Genomic DNA, 19576 nt, shown 5'->3' with positions numbered 1-19576 from the left:
GTTCACACAGACATATGCAGGCCCACTTCACAGTAGCCTGGCGCAGCAGCTCCAGCTGGGCCAAGGCCGTTTAAGCAGCCTAGCTCTGCTGCCATTGAGAGGACACTGGTCCTGGAAAAGACACCACTGTAAGTCCCTGGAAAAGACACCTAGTTGGTACGACAAGGTCACAGATCATTTTCTTGAAACGAAGGGTAGAATTTACATATAAATAAACAAACACATTTATGATGTAGGCCGGAAAAATTAGCTTCCCCTCCTTGAAAGACTAGCAGCCGCCACTGGAGTCCACACATGCTGTGCTTCCGCTCCCCGTTTGCTGCCATTACAGGATGGAGGCCAACCTCAGGTCTGTCTCCAGGCCACCGTCCTGTAACAGCAACAAAACCTTTCTTAATACGGCCGAAATGCTAGCTAGCTAATATAGCAAAATACTGTCTTGAGTGGATAATGTACAACCACATACACACACACACACACACACACATATATGTATATAAATCATACTTTATGTAAGAAAGGAATGCCAAATCGATGCAGCGTAGCTAAGTTACAGCTTGCTGGCTAATGTTATCTCAGTGAAGTTACTTCAGAGAACCTTTACAGAAATCACAAAGGTGACCTTTTTTCACCTACACCTCGAATAAGAACAGAAGAGTAAAATATGCCTCTCCACAAGCAGTGGAATATGGTGATAGATGATGTCATTGCATTAGTAACCCCTGTTGATTGGTTAGGGTACTTGGTTTTCGTGGGCAGGGGGTGCTGGGAAAACAGGTGAAATCTTATAAATGAGGGACCTTTGGTGACAAGGTTCCATGTTATAAAAAGTGAAATTTCCATGTCTTTTGTTGATTATAAAGCAGGTTGAGGTTCTGTATAAATACAGTGAAAGTATCAAAACACTGGATCCACAGAGAAATACACACAGACAGTATTCAGAAACTGTGCCTTTAAATGAGCCATCAGGACGTCTGACTTAACTATATATATAGGTAGAAAGTGCTGCTATAGTGACGTTGAAGTCATTCCCTGAATGCAATGATGATGCAGAGACACCGACCAATTGGAGCAGACTGGGCTTTTCAGGAGGGGGGGGTCTTAAAGAGACAGGCGCTAAAACCGGGCATTACAGAGGGTGAATACAGGGATATTCAGACTGATAGAAAAATAATGATTTTGAAACATGAAAGCATGTAAACATCACATTCAACTAGGCATTGTTGCCATTGCTAACATACATAATGTGGCTTCATCTACTACATAACATAAATATAATCTTTATTCTGTTTACACATATTTAGAGGGTTAGTTTCACAACATTTAACAACCTCTAGCATCAGAAATATTTTTGTTAGAATGAGGCCAGGCCAAAAATGTAACATCTCGATAAACAGAAAAGAAGAAGACACAATCATTTACAGATAATCTTTTCATTTAAACGCCTGCTGTGACCAATGACAAATCCACTGCAGCCAAACTTGTGACTGGTCTAGGGTTAGACTAAAGTAATGGTCAGCTAATATCAGGCTGAAATGCTACTATAGTATACATGTCATACATACATATATGCCATCCACTTTTAATTAGATGATTCTTTCCAGGCAAATCGTACTGACTTTAAAAGAAAATGTGACAGTGTGGGTAGAAATTCAGTCACAGGTTGCTTCCATGCAAAGATACTGTATCACATGAAGACTGGTGTCCATAGTTCTCACTGTCCTGCGTACAGAGTTACAATTTCTTTGTATACTGATTAAATGAGTCACCAGAGTTGAAATAATGAACCGGTCCGTGTTCCGCAACCAATGAGTGTCAGTCCCACTATTGTGTGGTCTATGTAGAGAACAGGGGGCCAGTGGACGCAGCAGTGAAGACGGGGCCAGTGTACAGTCCTGGTCCATCAACGGGGACCTAGGGACAAGGCAAAGCACAACTGAATATAAACAGGCAGAAATACACTGATATTTCATTATAATCTAGTACTAGTGCTGTCAATCCTCTTTATTGGAGGCCTTGTGAAAGTAACAGGTATCAACCGAAGTATAGGACAAACTTTTGCCTCTATTGGAACATAATTGATTTAAACTTCACCAAATTTGGTACACGCCATATAAATATCACCCCCGAAACAAGTTTGCTTTTTGATATTGCTTACCGTTTGTCTAGCCCGGCTAACGCGACCACCAATTCATTTTCCCATATTTGAAGCATGGTTTACAATTGACCAGAGCCGTTTATTGGGCGCTACGGATATCCATCAAATGTGTCTGTACGTAGCGCGTAGCGAATCGTATCAATTATACCAGCAGACATATGTATAGCGATAGAAATGCGACGAGGAAGGTGTGTCTCATGGATGTTGTCATCGTCTCGCCCTCCTTCCCTGTTCTGTGATTGGTTCCTTCGCTGAGGCAAAATCCGATCCTTGGAATCCAGCCTGAGCAGGGCAAAATGAAATTGCGTGCAAAGCAGCATGGGTACACCTAGGCTACCGTTTGTCTGTAATTGGTTACCAAACATTTGACGGCGTGGCCTAAAGCACTCAACTGGATTGCTACGAAATTTGGGAATGTTGTGTTGCATTAGATACGGTTCTAAAGTAACAATATAACATGCTACTATTAATATTTCCATTGTGTTTAAAACGATGAAAGGTGCATGGCATATTGAAGCATGGCACTAGTGGCTCAACCTTGTGACCATTAATAAAACCCCACCATATCATTGGGATGCACTTTGGGTGGTATCTCCAGATGTTAATCAAGTCCCAACAACAGCAACTTCCTGGTTGATCCAATAAGGAAGTGCCAAAAATGTCAATTCGTCGAGTGTCCACTAGGGGCATGTTTCATAATAGAGCAATTTCTTATTGACACCCATGTTAAACAGGCCGTTTTCACAGCATAATTAAACCCATTTAAGGCCTGGGACAAAAAAACATTATAGTCTGTATGTTTAGGTCATATCTCCATGACAACACCCTCAATTCTGCTCTTAGGCTAGTTGTCAGGATTAGTATCATTAGCATGTTAAGTCCATCCTCTCGACCTGGACTGTGGTCAATCGTGGGGTGGTGTTTCCATAAGTGACAAGATGGTTTGCTCTTCAATCAATTGAACCAACAGATGTGTTGATGTTTTAGCTCTTTATGCTAATTAAATAGCCGCACTTGCACCATGACTTGCAATACGATAGCACATACACTAGATGTTAATCTGTAGCAGCGGGAGGATTCGAGCTGTGAGGGTTGGTGTTTTACAGTCTATGAGCACGGTACTATGTTAAATATCAGTTTAAATCACAGATCATAAATGCTGCCTGCACTTGACTCTGCTACAGACTTACCTCCCGTGTCAGTCTCTACCGTCTAAAAATCATGTTCCTATTCAAAAATAAAAATAAGACTCCCGTTCCCGGAAAAAAACTCCACATTGACTCCCACTCCTGTTTAGCTAGTAGCATGTGCTGTTAGCCTAGCTCCCGGGCGGTGGTGCTAATTTGGGTAATCCAGTATACGGCAGCCAGATGGACGTATCTCCCTCCCCCCAACGTCACATCAATGTCCTTTTTTGGTAAGAGGAAATGAGGAGTCAAAGTCTGACAAGATAGCGGCTCCCAGAGGCGAGAACAATTGGATCAAGGTGAGAGAACGCACATCGACCGAGATGCTACGTCCAATTTTTATACAGTCTGACGTGAATCACCACTCTTACAGCAGATGCGACACTTTACATGCGTTTTCTTCAGGATATGCAAATACTTGCATTATTTTCAATATTACCTCTCCCATAGCCTGCAGTGCAACTGTAGCTGCCATGGCCTTGGCGTGTTTCTTATTGGGACTAGCTGTCTGGGGTTGGTAGTCCACGCCATTCACTGTGACCTGGAGACAACACAACATTAAAATGTCAGACTTGAACCTATAGACGATACAATAAATGAAAAACAGCATGTGAATGAAAACAGTGATAATAGGGGAGGGAAGCAAATCTTATGCATCTTTTTTTTAAGTACAACAAATGGTATTGGTTGTTATGAAATTGCTGCTGAAACTTATGGGACATTATTGAGCACCCGTCATATACTTCCATCACAATGTTCTAAACCCACTCCAAACTCCAAACCAAAACCACAGACTGTATAATAAAGTCAGACGTAGCAAACGTGACATCGACCGTTGGTTTGTGGACTGTGTAAACCCTTTAATATATTGGGCTACATAAATAAATCACAAAAAAGAAAAAAAAATGTAATTAATGTATTATTAATTGCTTAGTTTAATAAGAGAACTGCTTGTATGGTCTTGTCCAGTATCAATTTCCGCATGTTTTTCTGTCCCCTGAATGCATCAGGTCAGATATGCCAATCAGACAACTGTAAACACAGTTAAGCCACAGTTTGTTTTGAGTGTGTTGTGTATGTGTGTGAACGTGATCGTTAGTTTACGCAGAGAGCATCAAATAGGAGCAGAGTTTGTTTTTTCAAGATTATTTTTTTGGCAGCTTTCAAGCCTTTATTAGATAGGACAGACAGGAAATGGGATGAGAGAGAGGGAGACATGCAGCAAAGGGCCACAGGTGGGAGTCGAACCCCCGGTCGCTGCCTCGAGGACTTTCAGCCTCTTTACATGGGGCGACTGCACTAACCATTGCGCCCGGAACAGAGTTTTGAAAAAGTGAGCCAAGTGAGAAAGAAAGAAAACGATAAATTCAGTGAAAACAGAGTCTACAGAAGGCAAATGAGCCGTCAGCGAGTGAGTTAATGATCCGGTAGATGTGGTAACGGCTGTTTGCTCTAAACAACCATTTGCTCGTCTGCTAATGTTTGTAGTCATAACTTCAATATTATAACTTCAATATTAGGTCCTTTAGTTTTTAGTTTATATATTAAAGATTTACCTGACAGTTGCAAAAGAGCCAGATGCCAATTGTATGAGGACAACACAGTGGTATTTGTGTCTGCAAATCCTCCTCAGTTGGCAGCTAAAACTCTATCAGAGGAGATGTCTGGTGTATCACAGTGGCTCAGAAACAATCATTTGACTTTAAATTATAAAAAGGCAGTGTCAATGTGCTTTTCAATTCAAGAGGAAAAAGTAAAGAAAAATTCTGGAGTAAAGAATAACGATATAGATCAAGTAGATGAGTTCGAATTTTTAGTTGTTATTTTAGATTCTCAGCTTGAATTCAATAGACATGTTAAGAAGCTATGCAAAACTGTCAAGACCAACTTTTGCCTTATAAGACCATAAATACCTCTCAAGGCAGCACAACAATTTATGCATGCCATGATTTTTTCCCACTTGTCATATTGTATAACCATCTGGGGCCAAGCCAACCAAACAACAGCGAAATCAATAAAATCATTATACAAACATCTAATTAAAATAATAGACCAGAAACCTGTTAAATGGCACCACTGCCAAATCCTCAAGAAATATAATTAACTGGGTTTTGACAGCTTTGTAAGCTTTTCATTTTTAAAACTTGTTTTTATGTGTGTGAACAACCTTTCTCCAGAAATACTCAGCCAACTGGTAAACAAACAAAACAGCAGCATCAGAATCAGGGGTGTAACAAGTGGAAATTGTATAACAGTGAAACGTAGACCAACATTAGGACAATCATCCTTCACAGCATTAGGCACCAAACTGTGGAATACATCACCACTGGACATCAAACACTGACAGAGCTCAAGATTTTTAACACACAAGTAAAACAATGGTTGAAACTGAAAAACACCTGTGAACGCTAACCCTCAAACACAGGGCAAGTACACACACATGAACAAGTGCACGCACAAAAATTGTTGTCCTTTATGTGTGTTGTATTTGATGTTCTGTATTCTAACGTGTGTATTGTATTGAACTTTGTCTGTGTATCTTTTAGTAAAGGCCTAACCAGGGACAGGGGTTGCAAATTATTTTCGACTAGAAACCTGTATGCATGGCATCTATTTTATATTTTATATGAAACAATGAACAATGCATTTGTCCCTGCTCAATAAACTTAAAAAAAACAACTGCTCTTTGCTCTTAACTACCCTTAGCTCGTCTGCTAATGTTTGTAGCAGTTACTGCTCTTGGCTCTTACTACTGTTAGCTCGTCTGTTTGTCTGTTTGACGAACAACTCCCCCCTCCTCTGCTTTCAGCAGCAAGGCATAATCCACAAACAATGTGTTACCTTGTAATGTAACGGAAAGTACATTTGTTTTATTAGTTTACTTTTTGTTTAGAACCACTATGGCTATACCGGGTACCAGAGCTGTTTTGTGCTTGTGCCTCCCCGAGCACAGATATCTGTGAGCATGATTATTGGATTTACTGAATGATTTAGTTTTATTTTAGACTTAAATTAGTTCATGATTGTGTTATACTGAATACAGCCGTTAAAAAGTGTTATTTACAAGAAACAATTAGCCAATATGTGCAGTACTGCATATTGTTCTGTTACGATGGTAACAGTGAAGGATGAAATGTATTACTAAATAACCGATGATATTTCTCTGACCCTGTCGGTTTTCTTTGTTCTTTTGGATTTAGTTTGTTTGTTGGGACCTTCTAGTGACGTGAAGTGAAGCGATGGCGAGCCACCCACTTTCTCTAGAGTGAAGTGAACCCCAGATATCCTGTGCTCACTGGACAGGTCCTGCTACACTCTCTGGTGTGGGAGGCCCAGCATCTAAACACCCTAACACTCAGCCCTGTCACACAATTCCCCACACTTATATTTTACACTGGACCTACACTTTTTTTTCTTCTTCTGGAATTGGAAATGCATGGCCGTTCTGTAGGTTAATCCTCCTCAAGTGAATGGGGTTTGTGATGTATTTTAATTGCTGATTTATTTTTTTCCTTTGGTTTATTGAATACTGTTATATTGGATCATAGAAACTTAAATTTGAAAGTGAAACATAGAATTCAAGATATTAGGGTGCACCAAAATTAGAATATTTAGCTAAATTAGATATAATAATCGGATATTATTTTCTGTAATATCTATTTGTTTTGTTTTTCCGATAATTTTGTTTGTCTTGTTTTAACTTATTTATTTATCTATCTGTTTATTCTTGTTTATTCAATTCATTTTTTCTATCCAAAGCCGGCATTACTTTTACATTTTTAACCTTTGCCTCCTGAGTCTCATTCTCACATTCCACGGGGCTCCAGAAGTTGAATCTATCCGATACACTAATCCACAAGACCTGGTATTGTGAAATCCCACTTAAAACTGCAGTTTGGAAGCTGAGAGATCGGCATATTGGCAATCTCCCTCTTGGTTTTTTGAAACCGAACATGACCATATTTGGACAAAATAGCGGGGCTGGTGATCAGCGCTTAGCAGCTTCAGGCTGTTTATGTCTGTCGTTTAAATGGCGTTACGCTAAGCTAAACACTAAAGTGGGAAAATGCTGTTTTTTTAGGCAGTTAAAAATCACCAGTTTCACTTGTTACCAGCTAACCCCGGCGCTAGCTAACGTTAGCTTTGTTAGCAAGGTGCAACTGAACGCTGATCAACACATTTTTAGGCGACCAAAATGTTCTAGTGAAGTGTGAGGAAGTTAAAACACACTGTGAGAGGGCCAAAGTCCTGGGATTTAAACACAGACAACACCCAAAACCAAGTTTACTTGTTCTATTTTAAGGCCCACTGTAGGTCTAATTGAGTAATTACAAAAATAAATCGAGGCAGAATCTCTGCCTGATTCGTTTAATTCCTATTTTGCGCGTTCTGCTGCCTGTTCAGCGCAAGGATCATTGTTCCACACGGACCGTTTTTGCGGATGCACACCACTACGTCCTGAAAAGGCAGAGAATAGGTTTGGGATCATTTCACACTTAAAAAGAGGCCAAAACAGTCCAATGTGTCCACTTTTACCTAGAAAAGTTCTACTATAACAGAATGACATGGATGATTCAGCGTCTGAGCCGAAAGTAGTCCCTTGTTGACGCCACTTCAACGAGTGCTGCTGTTCCGGTTTAAAAAGGGCGGTTGCCGTAGTTAGAGGAAGAGAATGGGTAATGTTAGCTGTCCTCGTAAATGCTTCTGTGTTTAGTGTTGACTCTTCAACATAACGTCACCTACCTGATCAGTCTTTATAGTTTTGTTTGAGTCTTCCTGATAATATCTATCTCTAATTCATTTTCTAAATGAATCTATTTGTCTCTAAACCTGTTTAAACACGTGTGTCACAAAGTTTTATGCACCACTGTGAAATGTTTAAATAGTAAACCTATTCATGGTAAACTGCGAGTGTATTGCCTACAACACACATCTCGTCTCTCTTTCTCTCCCCGTCACGAATACGCGCACACTCAAACACAAACAAACACACACACCCATCCCTGTTAGGTTAACACACCAAATAGGCCTACCCCCAGTGGCAGATTGAGGTGGTCATGGGCCCCTAGGGTACTGTTTGTTTGGGCCCCTATTTATCATGCTTTATCAGAAAAAAACCCAGCTAGAACAAAAGAGTCTGCAAGCTTGAAAAAATCCTGTCAATTTAGGAATTTTCACTGTTCTTTCAATCATTGTGCTTCTCTTTTTCGTGCTCTATCACATTTCCTTTCTAAAATTTTGCCGCTGTACTGTCCAGTAACAAACTCACCTTGAAGAGGAAGTTCTTGCGGTGGTCGGGACCACTGTGGTGAACCATGACAAAGTCTGGCTGCATTATTCGTTTCTTGTTACACAACTCAATGAGCGCAGACACCGGGTGCTTCCCTGTGCACAGATAAAAGGGCAGAATTAGATGAATGGGCACACAAACATCCCTCTGACATAATGTGAGGAAGTTGAGGAAGTGATTTACTTCATGATCAGAAGCTGCGTTCAGTTTCAATGCGCGCAGTTAAGTCTCTGCAGCAAATATGGTGGGACATTTAAGCAGCAAAACTAAAACCCGTAGTTATAAGCTTGTGACGATGGAGTCCCCCTATTAAAAAAAGTTTTTCAGAAGGAAAACTTCAAAAGCCATAAAATAAATATAATAAAATAATAAAAATATAATTCTGGCTATGCATGACAAACCCTCAGAAAATAGAAGAAAGTCTAGTGTATCTACTGAAGTGGGCTGACAGAGTTTTTCCTCAGAGTGACGCTGGCTCGACTCGACTCGGCACGGAAGGGTTTCGCTTTTCCACTGCAGCACCTCCCGGCTTGAAAGGCTTCAGTGGCTTTTCAGGGCTGCAGCTCTGTGGTAGCTCTGTGTATTTTGTAGTTTTAAACATCATATGCACATACATATGCAAGGCCTGCCACAAATTATACGCCAGGGAGATGAGCAACGCGATCTACCGTATGTAGATGTATTAAAAAGTAAAGACCTGACCGGTGTAAATGAAAAATATTAGGATGGATCCATTCCAATTTATTTAATAGAAATACTACATACTACATATTAGACATACTATATAACATACTATATACTCCCTTTTGTTCATACACTCATCTTCCATTGGCTTTTATATATTTTATTCACTTATTGATAATCTGATAATATGAACATGTTATATTGGAGTGGCTTTTGTTGGGTAAAATAAATTAGTATTTCTTGAAAAGTTAATTAAATAATTAGGATTTATGCGGAGGGACCAACCCTAATGCCAGCTATATATATATATATATATATATATATATATATATATACATTTATATATTTTTTTTCCATATGGAATTAAGTGATATAGAGGGAAACTTGCCATCATAAATAAAAATGACAAAACTATTGTCAAAATGTTGACAAAAATCCAACAAAAACTTTTTTACGAGTCAAATATATTTACAAGGGTTAGTCCATTTAATACATTTTCTGTTTATGTTGTTAGTCTTTTTATAATCTTTTATACCTTTATTTATGATCCTGTTCACATCAAATTCAATTGTATATACATATATATATCTCTAAGTGGACATAAAGTGGAATAAATTAATGCATACACATATATTTATATTTTTTTAAACCTGAGTGTTTTTATAGACATGTTGTTTCGAAACCTTGTGTGCTGTTTTATTTACTATATTCTAGCACATATTATAGTTAAGCACCCTTCATTGACAATACGGTTTACTTCAACAAGCATTTAGAAAAATGTCCTTCTGGAAACATATTCCAACTTAGTATTATCTTCCACTATTTATATTCTTATTATCCCGCAATAACTTAAAATTATTACAGTGCATCTTTTACCCATTAGATCCTTGGTCACCACCAGTCCTCCCGTCTGCTTCTGTGGCTTCTCTCCTTCAGCGACAAGTCCTGCAACACAAACAAAGAGTAAAGTATCAGCAGGGCTTCCGCGCCGCATAGAAACAACTGGAAATTGATTGATATGACTAAATATCCTGGAAATAATCTATCCTGTCCTGGACAATTGTAACTGACCGTTGGCTAAGCCCCTCCCTAGAACGTCCCTCGCACGCTAGCAGATTGTCAATGATCATTCTTAAAATCGGTATTTAAGCTGTTGGTCCAGTGTTCTGTGGCCTCAAACCTTTGCGGTCGACCTTGAAGTCAATAATGATTGGCTCCACGGTACCCTCGCGGTTCCTCCCCAGGCCCTCTCCCGTCTTCCAGCCCATCTTTCTCATCAGGAACTCCCCGACACCCCCGGATACCGGAGCTGCCCTGAGGAACTGGTCCTAACCGAGACACAGGCAGACACAGTGAGGGAAGAAAGATAATCGTGATCATCAAAATTATTTTGTATTCCTGTTTGTATGAGGTTGTATTCGGGTGCATCTTACCTTCTTCAACCATGCTTGTGGTCCGCTGGTTGAAAGCTCCTCTGAGCTGAGGACCTGGGCTCCAGTCGAACCAGTGAAAAGGCCGGGGACCGTGTTGGACTGGGCCCACGCATCCACCTATTCAATCAGGGTATTTCCATCAGATAGAATAAGTCTCAGAAATGATATTCTAATCAAGAAAAGCGCCATGCTTTGAAGACAATTTGACATAGTGGCCAAATTGTGGAACTGCAACTACCTGGCCGTCAAATATTTTTTTCCCATTGGCTTACATGGCAAACGAGACATCTTTAATTCAGTGGAGACATTTTTTGAGTGAAATGACTCGTGTTGATATAATAATAATAGTGACATCTCTGATTGGTACAGCTTGCTGTTGCCATGGAAATGTTGACTGCCCTCGCAAACAGCTAGTGAGCTGCTGCCGTTGAACTCTACGGTTATGTACACAGTCTTTTACCTTTGCTTTTTCTTCTGTTTTCCAAATCTTTTTCTGTGTCGAATCAAATGTATTATGGTCGAAATTCATCTCGTAGTTGTTTGGCTTTAGAATTTTCTAAAACGCTGTGTTTACGTTGCAATGTCCGCAATAGCTGTTTAGTGCTCCAGCTAACTTGAAAGTGGATTAAATAATTTAATAGTGTCGCTCTTCTAGACTTTCAAAATGTTTACTATCAGGAGACATTACAAGGGTGTGATGCTTGAAATAAGTTATCCACAGATTAACCATGTAAGTCTGAGGGCTTCAATAGACTGACATCGAAGTTGCAATTCCATTTTAGAGGACAGAATAGGGGAGAAAAACACACTTTTGAGTGGAGGGGAACTTTGAAAATATGTGAATTATACCTGTTCTTGTGCCCGGCTCAGCATGCAGATGGCATTGACATCGTAGGGATTCTCAGCCAATCGCCTCTGAGCTTTGATTCTCTCAGTTACAGCCTGAGAGATATCTACTGGCTGCACAGAGAGAGAGAGAGAGAGAGAGAGAGAGAGAGAGAGAGAGAGAGAGAGAGAGAGAGAGAGAGAGAGAGAGAGAGAGAGAGAGAGAGAGAGAGAGAGAGAGAGAGAGAGAGAGAGAGGAGAGAGAGAGAGAGAGAGAGAGAGAGAGAGGGAGAGAGAGAGAGAGAGAGAGAGAGAGAGAGGGTATGTCTCTGCACCTGACATGATGTGCTGTTTTGCCACAGCGCCACCCCTAGCAGCAGCTCGGTGTGCCGAGGCAATCCAACAGAAGGATCCAAAAAAGCGTAAGCAAGCGGCTAACAGAATTAGGGCTACAGCTGTCTGAAAGGTTGTCTAGATCAGGTCGGATTTGCGTGTGTTGTGTCACACTCAAACCCACCTTAAAACCAACACTGACTGGCCATTCACTTGGCAAACTTCTCCAAATTTGTGCGATTAAAATACAATGGACCTCCCAAGATGAGGATGGTCTCATAAGGCTAGATGGGTGGCGCTGTTTCTCAAAAACTGCGGAATGTGCAAAACCCAGTGGTTGGAACTTAGGGTGATTGCAGGAATCCCATAGTTAAATTTAAGACCTCATCACCACCTCCACTTCTAACCAGTTACATTAGCAACACACTTGAGAATGAGTTTTTGATAACTCCTTGGGCCACTGTGAACACAACATAATTCAGATTAATTAATAAGCGCATGTGACTAACCTGTCCTTTTGAGATGTCAAATCTAACAGGATTCCATAAATATATTACACAGACCACACGCCGACGCAATTCATGCAAACTTTAGCATTCAACCTCTTTGGGCAAATAAATATATAAAGGCTATACCTCGCAATATGGGGTTGAAGACCTTTTAATCCTTTTTAAGTCTTTAAGGACACATAACACACACATACACATCATCACAGCATACTTCAACGCCTCACCTGCAGTAGTGGGTCAGGAAAAACCTTGTCATTATCTGGCACAAGCACTGGCTGCTCGACAACCTCTGGTGCTGTCGCCGTTTCACCTGAGCAGGAGGGGGCAGTCGCTATGGGAACAGTTGTCAGGGCTTTTCTGGAGGCCGCTGCAGCTTTGTCTGCTGTTTTATCAACTGGGACCCATTCTCCGTAGGCCCCCTGCACCTCGCCCTCCTGGACAGCATCACGTGTTACATCACTCACTTGTTGCATGACAACATTTTCAAATACAACATTTACCTTGTGTGGCAAATAATAAAAATAAATAAAAATCCAACCTTCTTACGATGTTGGGACCCTGAAGACACAGGAAACTCCTTGGCCATGCCTGCGTCACTACGCACTGCTGGGCGAACTGTAGTGTTCTGGAGAAAAAGAGACAACAGAGTGCTAATTAGTTGTTGTTGTTATCCAATGATTTGCATCAGCACTAAACTTACAGTTCATTTATAAGGTTTTCATTCATTAAATGTAGCAATAACAATGAAGAAGAATGCACTGACTGGCTAGCAGGATCTGAATCTAATAACATGCATTCAACTACTAAAAATGTGTAATGGTCAATCTCAGGATATTACATTTATTTGCACTAGTTTCATACTGAAAAAAATCCTCATATAACTGAGTTTTTAGAATAGAATTAGCAAACACATGGAATGTAGCCACATAGCATCAATGCTAATAGCATGAAAACAGTTGGCACTTCAAGTGGCTTACCAAAACTATCTTAGATTAAAAACAAATATAACAGAATCTAAGAAATATTTTAGGTAACAGGACTGAAAGTAACAGGATTGAGGTTTAGTCACAGAATTATCAAATATATTATATGTAGCCACATAGCATCAATTCTAATAGCCAGAAAATAGTTAGCACTTTAAGGCTCTTACCAAAACTATCTTAGATTAATAAAAGATAATAACATCTAAGAAACATTTTAGGTAACAGGACTGGCAAATATGTGAAATTGAAGCAACATGGCATTAGGATTGTTAGCATTTCAAGTGGTTAACCAAAAGAATCTTAAATTAAAAATAATAATAACATCTAATAAATATTTTAGGTAATGTGGGGATATTGACCAATTATACAGAGTGAGAGAGATTAGTTTTGGTCTTTGGATTCAGACGATGCTACTTCCTGTTTTAAAAAGAAGAGCGAGTCAGGGTAACAGGACTGAAAACCTGTGGAGCTAAATTTTGTGTATTTTAAAATATTATGAATTTTGGATGAGACAAATATATATGTCTAAATTGGAAATAGAGTCACTCAATAAAACAAACAAAAAAAACAATATCTGAAGGATTCTAATCTTTATATTTCATGTTGCCGTGTGTAGTGTTAGAGGTTGGAAATGTGAACACTGTTTTCAGAGTTGTAGGTAGATTTTACATAATATATCTTTGAATTGTAATAAGGACAAAGTGGAGAAGTCCTTACTTGATAATATAATACACGCATACTTTTCATGCATACTTATGCATGTAATGTCCTGGGATTGAAAAAGGCAGCAATTTGAGGAACGGGCCCTGTTTCCATCCAATCATTTTCATGCAAATCATCAAATTAGAAAATCTGCACAGAAGATTAAAAAAAACAACACTTCCACAATATTGCTTTGAAGATTTAACACTTGCATGAGTGTGTCCACCCCCCCTCCTCCCAACGCTTTTATTAGATAATAATAATAAGGGGATAATGCCAATCGAATGATGAATGGTATAATGAGATTATGGTTTTATGTTTCATTAATGTGGAATAACTGTCAGGTTATTTCCTTGTTATTTCTGAGCTGTAAGGTGAATTGCAGACCCATAAACCGTGTTCTTGGTAGGGTTTAACCATAGACTGTATAGAAAATGGACTTAGCATACCCGTTGAGGTCTGTTCTCTCAACTTGATCCAATTGTCCATGCATACAGTCGCCATCTTATCAGACTTTGACTCCTCCTCATTCCCTCTTACCAGAAAAGGGCATTGATGTGACGTTGAGGGGAGGGAGATACGTCCATCTGGCTGACGTATACCTCCGAGGTGAAGTGAAAGCTAGCAGCTAGCTGTCACTCAAGAGGCCGCGCCCCTAATTATTCATACATTTTAACCTCCAATAAAATAAAAACTAGCCTGGTAAAAAAGGAATTCGCCCCTCTCAGCTTTGTCATGGAGATAATACAGACTAGAATGTTTTTTGTCCCAAGCCTTAAATAGGTTTAATTATGCTGTGAAAACTGCCTCTTTAACATGGGGGTCAATGAGAAACTGCTCTATTGTGCAATCTACTCCTAGTGGCCAATCAGACAACTGCAGTTTTGTCACTTCTGTATTGGATCAACCAGGAAGTCACTGTGGCGGGGGCTTGTTTTTTTTTAGAGGAAACATGTAACATGTAAACTCATATAAAGACGCAGCCTGTGTGTGGACGTTACATTGAGGCTGAAGCTGATGGCTTTTTGTTCTCGAAGAGCCCACCCTCCGAAAGGTTTCCCATCATCCTCTTCGTCTGAAATGTGAGGCAGTGCCACGGGCAGCTCTCCTTTACTGTCCACGATCATCTTGCATTTCTATAAACACACACAAAGATAAGTAAGTACTGTTTTCACACAACAGGATTTGTTTATCTTGAGAACTGTTCATCCGACCCGGTGATACATGGTCAACACTTCAGTGTACCCTTACATCAGTAAACTCCTTAATGCTGATGCTGTTGGCCTGCTTTGCCACTTTCCTCTTCACTTCCTCCAAAGCAGCGATGTTGGTCTGGGCGGAGGAAGGAGGCGGCTTGTTGGTAATGGAGGGCAGTGGAAGCAGTGAAGAAATGCCCATGTTAGTCAGGGCTGCTGTCATGGTGGCTAAGACACAGGAGAAAGAGAACAATCAATGAAATCGGGTCGATGAAAAAAAAAATAAAGCCCAGAATTCAAGTTGGATATAAGCTTGCGTTTCTTATATAGGATGGTCTTTGACACAATGCTCTCTACAGCTAATGTGGTGTCTTCCTGATTTTAGCAGCTTTAATCTCATTAGCTTCTCACAAAACATCATCTGAATTTATCTATCTGAATTTTTGTTTGTTTTTTATATTTGGAAGTCAAGCTTTGCCATATCCATGCTGCAGGACCACTCTCCACCTGAACTGTTGCTAATGTGGTGGCAGGAAAAATGCAAAGACACAAAGAAATTAAAGCTGCATGCGGCAATGAGCGGGCCCTCGCACATGTCGCACGGTCATGCCTTTACACTTTTTGAAGGCAAAAGGCCTTTGACGCCAAGCTACGGTGAAACGGAGCAAAAACAAAAAGAAAAAGTGCAGAGTATAATTTGATCAGACATGTCTTTAGATGATACTGGCTGATTTTGAAAATGATCGTGTTAAATCCCTAGGAGGAGTTTGTTAAAGTACGACACATGCAAAAATGGGCATACAATTCAAAATGGCCGATTTCCTGTTCAATTCAATTCAATTCAATTTTATTTATAATGCCAAATCATAACAAAAGTTATCTCAGGACACTTTACAGAGTAGGTAAAGACCACACTCTATGACTTATTTATGATTTACATAGACCCAACAATTCCTCCGTAGAGTACGGTGGCAACAAAAACCTTCCCTATAACAGGCAGGAAAGTCGGACAGACCCAGCTCTGTGGAGGACGGACATCTGTCTTGACCGGTTGGGGAGGAAGAAAAGGAGAGAGAAAGAGAGAAAAGACACACAGATGGACAGAGAGAGACAGACAGACAGACACATTTCCAGAGATGCAAGCAACCAAAGCGTAACAGTAACTTCTAATAATATCGATAGTAATGTGAATATGACTTATATGTTATGGCAGTTAATGTAGCAGAAAAGTGGAAACAAGCACAGCTAAGGTGATTATGAAAATGATAGTAATTATGGTGGCAAACATGATCAATGATGAGTAGTGGCAATAGCAGCTATGATACAGCGAGACATACCGCTGATGGTGTTTTTATGGCTACAAATTTTATATTTTATTAAACAAGTGATAGTATATATGAGTAACAGTAATAAAAGCAGCAGGAAGCGTCATGCACCACCACGATCAGCAGAGACCTGCGAGACGACAGAGCACAAACAACTCCGGGGAAGAAGTTGAATTAGTAACATGCATTGATGAGACATGAATGATACAGACAGAGAGGAGAGAAGCTCAGAGTATCAGGAAAAGTGTTGTTCCCCGGCAGACTAGGTCTATCGCAGCATAATTAAGCAGAACAAACTCAGCTTTAAAAATAACAACATAGCTGAGGGCTCATAAGCCCTAGCTGTAAGCTTTATCAAAAAGGAAAGTTTTAAGTTTACTCTTAAATATTGGGACAGTGTCTGCCTCCAGAATAACACTTGGGAGTTTGTTCCACAGGAGAGGAGCTTTGTAGCTGTAGGCTCTGCCTCCCATTCTACTTTTGGAGACTCTAGGAACAACAAGTAGCCCTGCATTCTCAGAGTACAGCGATTAAGTCGGGTAATACGGTACTATGAGCTCTTTAAGATACGATGGAGCCTGACCAATAAGAGCTTTGTAGGTAAGGAGAAGGATTTTAAATTCTATTCTAGATTTTACAGGTAGCCAGTGCAAAGAAGCTAAAACAGGAGAAATATGTTCTCTTAGATTTGTTTTAGTTAGTACACGAGCTACAGCATTTTGGACCAACTGGAGACTCTTAACAGACTTATTGGAGCAGCCTGGTAATAAGGAGTTGCAGTAGTCCAGCCTAGATGTAACAAATGCATGGACTAGTTTTTCTGCATCTTTCTGAGACACAATGTTCCTAATTTTCGCAATATTACGCAGGTGAAAATATGCACTCCTTGTCATTAGTTTTATGTAAGAATCGGAGGACATATCCTGATCAAAAATAACACCCAGATTCCGTACTGTGGTGCTGGAGGACAACATAACATCATCAAGAGTAACAATATCTTTATCTATTGAGTTTCGGAGGCCTTCGGGGCAAAGAATGATAACTTCAGGAAATTGCTTTTTATTAAAGTTTATCTTACTGATCGGTTTCTTCTGGTTTGATCGACAAATACAATAGTGTATCATCAGCATTACAATAAAGTTTATGGAGTGCTTCCTTATAATATTTCCAAAGGGAAGCATATATAAGTTGAATAGAATCGGTCCATGTACAGAACCCTGTTGGACTCCGTGACTGACTTTAGTGTTCATGGAGGATTTGTCATTAACATGTACAAACTGAAATCTATCTGATAAATAAGACTTGAACCAGCTCAGTGCGGTTCCTTTAATGCCAATTAGATGCTCTAGCCTCTGTAGCAGGATGTGATGGTCAATAGGCAAGGCAAGGCAAGGCAGCTTTATTTGTATAGCACTTTTCATGCACAAGGCAGACTCAAAGTGCTTCACAGCACAACATGTCATGAATTCAAATGCATTACAGGAAGACAAAGAGAATAAAAACATAGACAATAATCAAAACAGTGCGGACGTTAAAAGTGCGAAGATTTAGCAGAAAGCTAAGGTGAACATAAAAGTTTTCAGTCTAGTTTTAAAAGTGGTCAGAGTCGGTGAAAGTCTCAAATCTTCAGGAAGTTTATTCCAGCTGTTTGTTGCATAATGACGGAAAGATGCTTTCCCTTGATTTGAGTTTACTCTGCGAACCACTAACAGATTGGTCTCAGAGGATCTTAGTGATCTAGAAGACTTATGTAGTGGGAGCATATCAGTGATATACCTCGGCCCTAGACCATGAAGTGATTTATATGTGAGCAGGAGGATTTTGAAATCAATTCTCTGACGTACAGGAAGCCAGTGTAATGATTTAAGAATTGGTGTAATGTGCTCACATTTTTTGGTCTTTGTTAGAACTCTAGCAGCAGCGTTCTGAACAAGCTGTAGCTGCCTGACAGTTTTTTTGGGAAGACCTGCAAGGAGACCATTACAGTAGTCTAGCCTACTGGTTATAAAGGCATGGACAAGTTTTTCTAAGTCTTGAGCTGACATGAGCCCTCTAAGTCTTGTTACATTTTTAAGGTGATAGTAGGCCGATTTTGTTACTGATTTGATGTGACTGTCGAAATGTAAATCAGAATCCATAATAACCCCAAGATTTCTGGCTTTATTTGAGGTTTTCAGGGACAGTGATTCAAGGTGTTGGATGACTTTAGACCTTTCTTTCTTAGCACCAAAAACAATTATCTCAGTTTTATCCTCATTTAGTTGAAGGAAATTTTGGCACATCCAGTGTTTGACCTGCTCAATGCACTGGCACAGTAGATCTATGGGGCGATAGTCATTTGGTGATAGCGCTACATAGATTTGGGTGTCATCGGCATAGCAATGGTGGTCAATGTTATTATTTTGCATGATTTGTCCTAGTGGGAGCATATAGATGTTAAATAAAGTCGGCCCCAAGATTGAACCTTGGGGGACTCCACACGTTACGTTGGTTTGTTCTGATACAAAGTTGCCAATGGAAACAAAATAGTTCCTATCTTGTAGATATGACTTGAACCAGTTTAGGACTGTGCCTGAGAGCCCCACCCAGTTTTCCAACCTGTCCAAAAGTATTGAGTGGTCGACAGTGTCAAATGCAGCACTGAGGTCCAATAGCATTAGTACTGAAGTTTTGCCAGAGTCTGTGTTAAGACGGATGTCATTTATAACTTTAATAAGGGCCGTCTCTGTGCTATGAAAAGGTCTAAATCCTGACTGGAGGTTGTTGTGGCAGCCAGTAGAAGCCAAGAAGTGAGTTAGTTGTTGGAGTACAACTTTCTCAATTATTTTACTTATGAATGGTAGATTTGAAATTGGTCTGTAGTTGTTGATAATAGAGGCATCTAGGCTCCGCTTTTTTAGAAGAGGTTTAATGACTGCAGTTTTGAAGGCCTTTGGGAAATTGCCCGATTG

The 19576-nt window shown here is 40.0% G+C and overlaps 1 protein-coding gene across 1 annotated transcript in view; it reads right to left on the bottom strand.

The window, feature by feature from the left end:
* Window positions 1–1445: 1445 nt before the first annotated feature.
* Window positions 1446–19576, bottom strand: part of sonb (SON DNA and RNA binding protein b) — a 35619-nt gene continuing 17488 nt past the window's right edge. The window contains exons 10-20 of the mRNA XM_083937658.1: window positions 15356–15528; window positions 15106–15240; window positions 12958–13044; window positions 12644–12853; window positions 11602–11712; window positions 10753–10869; window positions 10500–10647; window positions 10196–10264; window positions 8615–8730; window positions 3785–3886; window positions 1446–1914 (exon numbers count right to left, since the gene is read on the bottom strand). Coding sequence (XP_083793784.1) covers window positions 1837–1914; window positions 3785–3886; window positions 8615–8730; window positions 10196–10264; window positions 10500–10647; window positions 10753–10869; window positions 11602–11712; window positions 12644–12853; window positions 12958–13044; window positions 15106–15240; window positions 15356–15528 — 1346 coding nt within the window. The 3' untranslated portion in view covers window positions 1446–1836. The remainder of the gene's footprint in view (window positions 1915–3784; window positions 3887–8614; window positions 8731–10195; window positions 10265–10499; window positions 10648–10752; window positions 10870–11601; window positions 11713–12643; window positions 12854–12957; window positions 13045–15105; window positions 15241–15355; window positions 15529–19576) is intronic.

The sequence above is a fragment of the Echiichthys vipera genome (genome assembly GCF_963691815.1).
Source record: "Echiichthys vipera genome assembly, chromosome: 23".
Classification (NCBI taxonomy): Eukaryota; Metazoa; Chordata; class Actinopteri; order Perciformes; family Trachinidae; genus Echiichthys; species Echiichthys vipera.
Note: the sequence above shows the minus strand (reverse complement) of the source record. Positions and strands in the feature narration are given on the sequence as shown.